The sequence below is a fragment of the Micrasema longulum genome, unplaced genomic scaffold (assembly GCF_059751315.1).
Source record: "Micrasema longulum isolate JH-2025_06_02 unplaced genomic scaffold, ASM5975131v1 h1tg003657l, whole genome shotgun sequence".
Classification (NCBI taxonomy): Eukaryota; Metazoa; Arthropoda; class Insecta; order Trichoptera; family Brachycentridae; genus Micrasema; species Micrasema longulum.
In genome coordinates this window covers 5,301-14,282 of record NW_028280690.1, presented here as the reverse complement: position 1 = coordinate 14,282, position 8,982 = coordinate 5,301, and the positions used below count along the sequence as shown (strand labels likewise).

At 35.5% G+C, this 8,982-nt stretch overlaps 1 protein-coding gene across 1 annotated transcript; it reads left to right on the top strand.

Moving 5' to 3' along the window:
• Positions 1-5,927: 5,927 nt before the first annotated feature.
• LOC148270636 (uncharacterized) lies at positions 5,928-8,474 on the top strand. The gene is made up of 3 exons (XM_088242324.1): positions 5,928-6,000; positions 6,150-6,473; positions 6,707-8,474. The coding sequence occupies exons 2-3, from the start codon at positions 6,203-6,205 to the stop codon at positions 7,912-7,914; spliced, it is 1,479 nt and encodes a 492-aa protein (XP_088098450.1). The 5' UTR covers positions 5,928-6,000; positions 6,150-6,202; the 3' UTR covers positions 7,915-8,474.
• The last annotated feature ends 508 nt before the right edge of the window (positions 8,475-8,982 follow it).

Sequence of the window (8,982 nt, the reverse complement as noted above, 5' to 3'; positions counted from 1 at the left end):
AAGAGTTAAAATCATTATATTTAACAAATTTTCCCCGTAATCAATCATACACGTCAGAAAAATGCTAGTTCAAAACATGTTATTACAAAGAAAATAAATATTTAAAATGTGTTTCAATAAAAAATGATTACATCTGTGCTTGCTTATCTTCGTTCATTTTAATGTGAAGGTTGCGCTTGAGTTTGTTCAATTAATTTCTCTCATCGTGGATCCGTTTTTGCCACATTAAGTTAATACTTAATCGTTTTCCAAATTTAAGCAATTTCTTAGTTTACATTTTATTCGCGCCATTGATGAAAATGCCATAGTTGGCTAGTGCACAAGTACGAGGTAGAAAATGGAATCAAACACTTCAAAGCCTCGGTTGTTAATTCCGGGTATTCTGTTTTTCTTTTTAACCAAAACGTATCCAAATTTTCAGACTTGAATTCAAAGTGTAACATCCCATCGGCAAATAGTTCCAGCAGATTCTCTTTGAGCTTAGTTGCTAAATTTGACTAGTTTATAGCTGCATTTAAAAACGGATTTAATATCCATCTTTTAGCACAATGCTATCCGATATCTCTTGCAGTGAGAAGTAATGACACAATTCTTTCTTCAAATTATGTAACACCATTTTCATACCAGGTATATATGAGTTGATGTTGATCTTGCTTCCGACTTCTTAAATGAAAGACTGTATGGACGAAAATGAATCAAAGTTGTTTTGATTTATAGATGATGACCACAATTCAATTTGTTTTATAAAGCCATGGAGTTTGTCTTTTGCTGTAATGACATTTTCATCACGCCCTTGAAGACTTTTATTTAAGTTATTTAAATGTTCAAATAAATCAGAAGGAAAAGCCAATTTTAAAAGGAATTCCGGGTCAGAAATGAATTCAGAGTAATGTGACTTGGCTTGCTATATACTAATAGTTCAGCGCAAAGTTCCATAACTCTGGTCAGTACTTTGCCTTTTGATAACCACCTAACTTCTGTATGGTAAAGCAAATTACGGTGTAGTTTCCCCATATCTTCACAAATGATTCGAAACAATCGAGTCTGCAACGCTTTTTCTTTAATAGAATTTACAATGTTAATAATAACATTAAGAACTTGACTGTATTCTTGCGGTAAAGATTTGGCTGCAAGAGCTTGGCGATGGAGAAATCAATGCATCCAACAAGCATTTGGCATCTGTTATTTCAGTCTAGCAATAAATTCACTCTTCGCACCAGTCATGGCTTTTGCTCCGTCACTACAAATAGCAATGCATTTTTGTGCCCAATCAATATTCATATCTTGCGAAGCTTCAAGGAACATGTCATGCAAGCATTGACCTGTAGTATTTTTGGGAAGTGCCTTGCAAAATAGTATTTCTTCCATTAGTATTTCATTGGATTCAAAACGCACAAAAGCTACAAATTGCGCACAACTCGCAATATCCGTTGATTCATCAAATTGCAAGGATACAAAAGAACTTTTCATCATTTTTTCTATGACTTGATCACGAACATCAGTCACCATATTGCTTATCCTGCGTTGAATGGTATTGTCAGAGAGAGGTATACTTTTGAACTTTTCGACCTCTTGCTTGCCAAACATAATCTCTGCTATATCTAAAGCCGCTGGTAAAATCAAATTTTCGGCAATAGTGTGAGATTTCCCTGCTTAAGCCACACGAAAAGCTACTCAATAACTAGCGAGCAACGCTTTCTCATTCAGGTTGGACATTTGTCCTATAGCAGTTTTTTGACGTTCAAGAGCTTTTAATTTTCGCTCAAAAAATTCCACGGGTGAAGCGTAAAGAAACGTCTCGAAACTTGTGGATCTTTCGGACTACCAGCGCCATCTGTTGCTAACATCCAGAACCTGCACTAGTTCCTAGTGTTACCAACAGATGGTGCTGGGAGTCTAACCCTAACGATATATTTTATTTATTTATATACATCTAATATGTTTGTACTTGTTTGTTAGTTATCAATTGGCCACGTATTCAATTAAAAATTATATGTTTTACGTACTTAATTATATGTTTATATCAGATTGCAAATAACGCAAACGCCTAAAATTTTTCTAAGTATTATATATTTTTAACATACATGGAAAAAAGGATTGGGGGGTTGCGAAATATTTTTTGATACTAGGGGGGTCGTGCCATGAAAAAGGTTGAAAAACGCTGTTCTCGACAATCTGACAGAAGGAAAAAAAAACAATTTTTAAGTAGGTAATGCATTTGAAACTTATAGCTAAAGTCGTACGGGTTTTGAAGATGATATGATCGCTCTGGGAAAACCTCGTGCGGACATTTTGCTGAGACCTCTCCTCATTGTTTAAAAAAAAGAAATATTGGTGTTCTTATAATTTACCCTAATACTTCAATTTTGGTGGCCATTTTCAACAAGTTGTAAATAACTCGCTATTAGAAAATGGAAATCAAGTTGGGGTAGAGTGGGGTGTGAACCTCGGACCTCCGGCCCGTGAGTCCGCAACACTAGCCACGGGACCACAGCCCGACATTGTTCGATCAAGTGTGCAAGTGCTTCTTTTAGGTACAGTTGTCTCATATCCAGATATCCAGCAGCTTCACGTATCGGAACAACTGTTTTGATGGGTATGTCGGAGGGCGCCGAAGTATTTTTTTTCTTTTCTATTTTTTTTTTTTTTTTCCTCACCACAACAGGTCAGGAGGCCTAATTACAGTGGTGAATTACATCACAGAGCACCCAGGCCTGAGAAAAATTAATTTTTTAAATTTTTGTGTTCTCACCGGGAATCGAACCCGGAACCTTCCGTGCGTGAGTCAAGCGTCTTGACCACTACACCACGGAGGCCGTATTATTCTCAATAATAATTTTTGTGAAATTATGAGAGGTTTTCTGAATCCGGTGTTAGTTCTAAAATTTCGCACACTAAGACAGCATTGTACGCAAATCGTGGTGAGGTGTAAGCACCTCTAAGGTAAGCCTTAGTACAACATCGGAGTTAACTGCGTTAGGCATCCACTACAAGATTGTATATATACAGAATACAGATATCTTAAACCAGTCAAAACCATTCTTAATTCTGACAATGCCTTCATATTTGCTTTCTGGACCAAATGGTGCACAGGGCACTACTCTGGTACACCAGATGCAGAGTTTTTTTTAACCAGTTTTGTTTCGTGAAGATAAGATGATCAAATTTGGTACCGTAAAAGCATACAACATGAGGATTAAATGTAATTTAAGACGAAACTTCCGCGGCACAGAGTATTACATGTGGTGTCATTGCTATTCAGGCAGCACTGGCAGCGTCCTTCCCAAGTTTTTGCTTGTGAACGTAATATTGCCGTCAAGAGGAAATTTAGACAAAGTAAGTAGTATTTATAGAAGAATTGGCATTGATTTTAAATTCAAATATATTTCTGAATTACATATGCCTCAAAACTCTATTATAAGTCAAAAAAGCTGTAGTGATCTAAATCGATTTAATAATACGAGAGATCGAGAGTGAAGCACTTTTCCGTAAACAAGTCAACGCCATGTTTGACACTTGACACTTTCGGCGTAGGTTGGTAGAGTGAAACTAAAAATTCACAGAAATTAAAGCAATTTTTTTGGAAGGCAAATTGAGACTTTGTCTCAAATTAGGTGCATAAGTCTCAATTATCAAGTTTCAAATTGTCTCAAATCTCTGCTGATAGTTATGTTTAATAATTAGGAGAAAACTAAATTATTTTATAATTAGGTACGACTGCAGTAGTTATTTTATTACAGACTGTGAAGATAGTGTAGATATTCATTATAAAATTTGTTTATTGTTCTAGCATTAAACATGTCTCAAATTACACACGGTCTCAATTTTGAGTTTTAAATTAGATTTTTTTAAAGATTTTCGAAAAATGTTTAATTTTGATTTTGATTTGATTTTTTTTATTTGATGGCGTAAACGTTTCAAATTATATCACGCTGTTTAATGCTGAAAATTTGTTTTATTTCATTTCTCTAATAGTTCTTTTTTGTGAAAAAGCACCTCAACGGCGCTTTACAATTTTATGCATAAACTTACATTCTAAGCTAAAGTTACAGATTGTATTTTCTGATTTAAAATTGAGGGTACGATTAACTAAAGAAGTGGGATTTCAGTTGGCATCTGAACTGACTAGGGCAGGGCTGTGGACGATTCGTAAGTTTGAAGGCAGTCTAGTGTTGGGGGAGCGCCGGATTTCGACGAGTTTTCCTCCGCCTGAATCAAATGCTGACTTAGAGATTTACTTTGACACGTATTCTCCCACCAGGGATACATAAGTACGATAGGCATCTTGGAGCCATCTAATGAAGGGATTTGAATACTGTCAAGCAAAGTTTGTATTTTATTCTCTCTGGGCTTTTTAACCAGTGCAAATCTCGAAGACGTTGTGAAATGTGAGAATATTTGTTTACTCCCGTAACAAGCCTCGCTGCGGCATTGAAAACAGATAGATGTATATCAGTTTGGTATTTTGGAAGATTTGCGTACATTCCATTACAGTAATCTAAAAGCGAAACGGCAAAAGCATTCACAAGAGCTTCAGTTAAAGACAGACCAGCGAAGTTTCTAGATAAAAATCATACATATCGTTCGTTCGTTTTTTCATGGCCTTTTCACATCTCAACTCGGGTGTTCTGGTAAAAATCATACATATCAAATTGTGGTACAACAAAAGGATGTATTTGTATGAGAGTTAGTGTAGAGATGTGTCTGTGCGTATTTGTGTGTTCAGGTGTATGTAAGCGTGAGCATCATTAAAAAGCAAGTGGGAGCGTATCGCAGCCAGAAAAAATGAGTCTTAATTTATTTTTAAATAAATTGAGGGGTATGTTAAGTATATCAACAGATGAAAAAAAAACATTATAGTTTGAGCAAGAACGATAGTGGAAAGAGTTTTGGGCATAATTAGTGCTACAGACTGGCAGATGGCATAAATATTTATTTCTTGTCGCGGATTGATCGGAGCTGGAAGAAATTAGCACTTACCGTTTTGTTGGCCCGAAAATGGAGAGAAAGATTTGAATAAAAATGAAGTTTATCATTAATACTAGGGGTAAATACACAATACAACCTGCGATTGAAATTGAAGATCGGTCTAAAAAGCGTTGTCGCTTTTTTGCCGCTGTCAATAGAAGCTTAGTTTTAGATTGAATTATTTTGAGTCTGTTTGATGACATCCAGCAACAACTAGCTACGTCTGAATTGTTTTATATATTTTATTATGCCATCTACCAACGTGCATCACTTGTCCGTGTATCTTTCTTGAAATAAATCAATGAACCCCCTTAGGTCTCAAAAGGTGGCTCTTGGTCATAAAAACAATAGGAAATTAAATGGGCTAACTATTGCCGCATACAGCTCGTTTATTCAGTTTTTTTAATATTTTTCACGGTGTTCTGGTTTTGACATAATAATAATACCATATAATCGTACCATAGTACGATGCAATATATTTCAGTCATAAGAGCTGGATAACAAAACATTTAAGAGCCACAGAGCTTACGGACGGTTGGAAATATTGCCCCCATTTACATTTTACAAAAAGTGACTATATAGTTAATCAATACACTTAGATTGCTGTATGTATTTAAACCATATTGTGTTTTTATTGTTCATCATATTAGAAGATATTATTCATTTTGACAAATTTAATGTGAAGCCATATTTATTATTGAAAAATGGTTTGAATTAAATTTAACAACGAATACGCAATTTCAAGGACACTTTTTTAATAACGAAACACAGAAAATGGCAAATCGTTTGTGAAAAAGTATAAAAAAAGAAAGTCTGGGCAATAATATATTATAAAATTGTAGGTAATCATTTAATTTTTCATAATAATGAAAGCACGTCATACTTTAAGTACGTACAAAGGTCTTTAGACTGGCAACATTGTCTGCATTATTTCGCAATGGCCGCCATTTTGTGTCTGACAGCTGACAGTATCTGGCGAGCCTTAATACGCGGACCTTGGAATGATCCCCACCTGCAAAGAAGCAACTTTGGGTAAATTTCTTAATGTTTTACGTTAGAAGCGTTACTCGGCATCTAATCGGAGCTGTTGGTTCGAGTGAACATGTCAGGTGTTCGGTCCATATAAACAAACGTGGCAAAATTCATAAACACGCAGCCTCATTTGTGTTTTCAATTTCCAGGATCAATCGAAGCTTTACTTTGTATATAGATAGTATAGACTTGAAAGATAAATATGGAAATCACTTCGGTGAATATAAAGTCTGAACCGGGGACTGGCGATGTAGAAGGAGATGTTCTCCATCCGGGGGCAGGGGCGTCGTGTCCCCGCAGCGGCGAGGAACCGGGTGTCGCCGCCGTGAAGGCTGAACCGGGGACCGGTACTGGCCGCCCTGGCCGGCATAGGATAACCAGCGATATGATTATATTTACGGAGATGGATTTTGACTATCCCGACATTAAACAAGAATGTTTGGATTCCCCTCGTAAGCGTGAATCAGCCCCAAGTGAGTAATACTTCATTTAATATTCTAAGATTACGCAGAGCACTTACACTCCTATTGCGTAATTGCTGATTTATATCAGCAATTACGCAATAGGAGTAAAAGTACAATTTACCCTATCCACATTTTAATGAAGCTCGTTTTATTCAGGAAATATGTTTTTATCTCTGTTCGTTTTTGCTAGTTTATTGCAAGATCTAAATAAGTTTCAAACTTTACTCTTGTTTTTGTTTCAGGTTTACAAGCAAGTCAAGAATATTTCGCCTGTTTGGAGTGTCAATGTAAGTTTTCAGTGAAGAGCAGGTTTACGTCGCATATGTTAGCTCATAATTATGAGAAACCGTTTTCTTGCTCAGAGTGCCAATATAAATGTTCTCGAAAAGGTTATCTTACAAAACACATGCTGACTCACACACTTGCAGCCACAGGTGAGAAACCATTCTCGTGTTCAGAGTGCCAATTTAAATGTTCTCGGAAAGGTAATTTAAAACAACACATCGTTGCTCATACAGGAGAGAAACCATTATCGTGTTCGGAGTGCCAATTGAAATTTTCAACTGAGAGCCAATTGAAAAGACACATAATAACTCATACAGGTGAGAAACCATTCCGATGCTTAGAGTGCCAATTAAAGTTTTCACAGAAATGTAATTTAAAATCACACATGAGAACCCATACTGGTGAGAAACCATTCCGGTGCTCAGAGTGCCAATCACAGTTTTCACAGAAATCTCATTTAAAATCACACTTGTTAACTCATACCGGCGAGAAATCATTCTCGTGCTCACAGTGCCAATTCAAATTTTTAACAAAAAGCCAATTGAAAAGACACATGATAACTCATACAGGTGAGAAACCATTCCGATGCTTAGAGTGTCAATCAAAGTTTTCACAGAAATGTCATTTAAAATCACACATGAGAACCCATACTGGTGAGAAACCATTCCGGTGCTCAGAGTGCCAATCACAGTTTTCACAGAAATCGCATTTAAAATCACACTTGTCAACTCATACCGGCGAGAAACCATTCTCGTGCTCACAGTGCCAATTCAAATTTTTAACAAAAACCCAATTGAAAAGACATAAGTCAACTCATACAGGTGAGAAACCTTTCCGGTGCTCAGAGTGCCAATACAAATGTTCACTTAAAAGCTATTTAAAAAGCCACGTATTAACTCATACGGGTGAGAAACCATTCTCATGTTTAGAGTGCCAATTAAAATTTTCACTAAAAAAATATTTGAAAAGACATATGTCAACTCACACAGGTGAGAAACCATTATCATGCCTAGAGTGCCAATATAAATGTTCACGCAAAAGTGATTTGAAAAACCACATGTTAACTCATACTGGTGAGAAACCATTCTCGTGCTCAGAGTGCCAATTCCAATGTTCACTAAAAAGTAATTTGAAAAGACACATGTTGACTCATTGTGGTGAGTAACCATTCTCATGCTCGGAGTGTCATTTTAAATTTGTATAAAATAGCTATTTAAAAAGCCGCGTATTAACTCATGCCGATGAGAATTCGGTCTCATGCTTTAGGGCTAATAATTTCAATGGTCACGGAGAGATTTGTTAAAATCGCACATGTTAATTCATGCTGGTGAGAAACCATTGTCATGCTCAGATTGTGGAAACACGTTTTCCAAAAAAGAGGATTTAATTCGTCATTCATTAAACCACATTGGTGAGAAAGTTCTTTCCATGAAATTGCTAAAAATGAATATCACACTAAACCTCGCCCGGCAAAATGTCAGCATATTTTTTTTTATGGTTTTATTGGCCGTGGTGCAGTTGGTTAGACGGTCAACTGTGAAACTGGCGTCGCGGGTTCGATTCCCGCCAGTTGCAAGAAAAAAATCCAAGAAAGATTTTTTTCTCAATTGGTCTGGGTATTGTGGTGTATTTTTCATCACCTCCTTCCATATCTTCTCTACCCCACCTGCTGAAAAGCCTCAAAATAGAGGCTCAGCGGGTTATTCCTTGGAAAAAAAAAACAAATTGAATTTAAAACATGTTATATATACTTTTCATATATTATTCTTAAGGAGTTTTTGTAAAAACTCAAATGAGTTTTTGTAAAAACTCAAATGAGTCCCTAAATAGGGACACGCTGATAACAAAATTCATTTAGACGCATTTTAAATTATTATATTATTTACAAAATCTGAGTAAAAATTATGACTTATTATAAATCAGCAACTTGTATCAAAAATAATAATAAGTAAAATCATATTTTCTATATTCTAAGCGTTATAGCTTAATTTAAAGATGTATTTTTTAAAGTACACGGTAAATACATTTTTGCAATTAATATTCTATGTAAATATATGTATGGAAAAATAAACAAAAAAAAAACATTTAAGAATTTTTTATTTATAATTTGTTTAAATCGTCCTTAAAAGTTTTCGAGTTTTCGTTTTTTTTGTCCACTAATTTATTTTATTTACATTGAATTGTGTCTCGTGTAAAAAATATGATTATGAAAAAGCATGTAGGTAAAAAGCAT

Excerpts from the sequence above, each read along its gene's own strand:
- LOC148270636 (XM_088242324.1), top strand. The coding sequence starts at position 6,203 with ATGGAAATCACTTCGGTGAATATAAAGTCTGAACCGGGGACTGGCGAT. Across the intron at positions 6,474-6,706 it reads TAAGCGTGAATCAGCCCCAA|GTTTACAAGCAAGTCAAGAA; the intron begins GTGAGTAATACT and ends TTTTTGTTTCAG.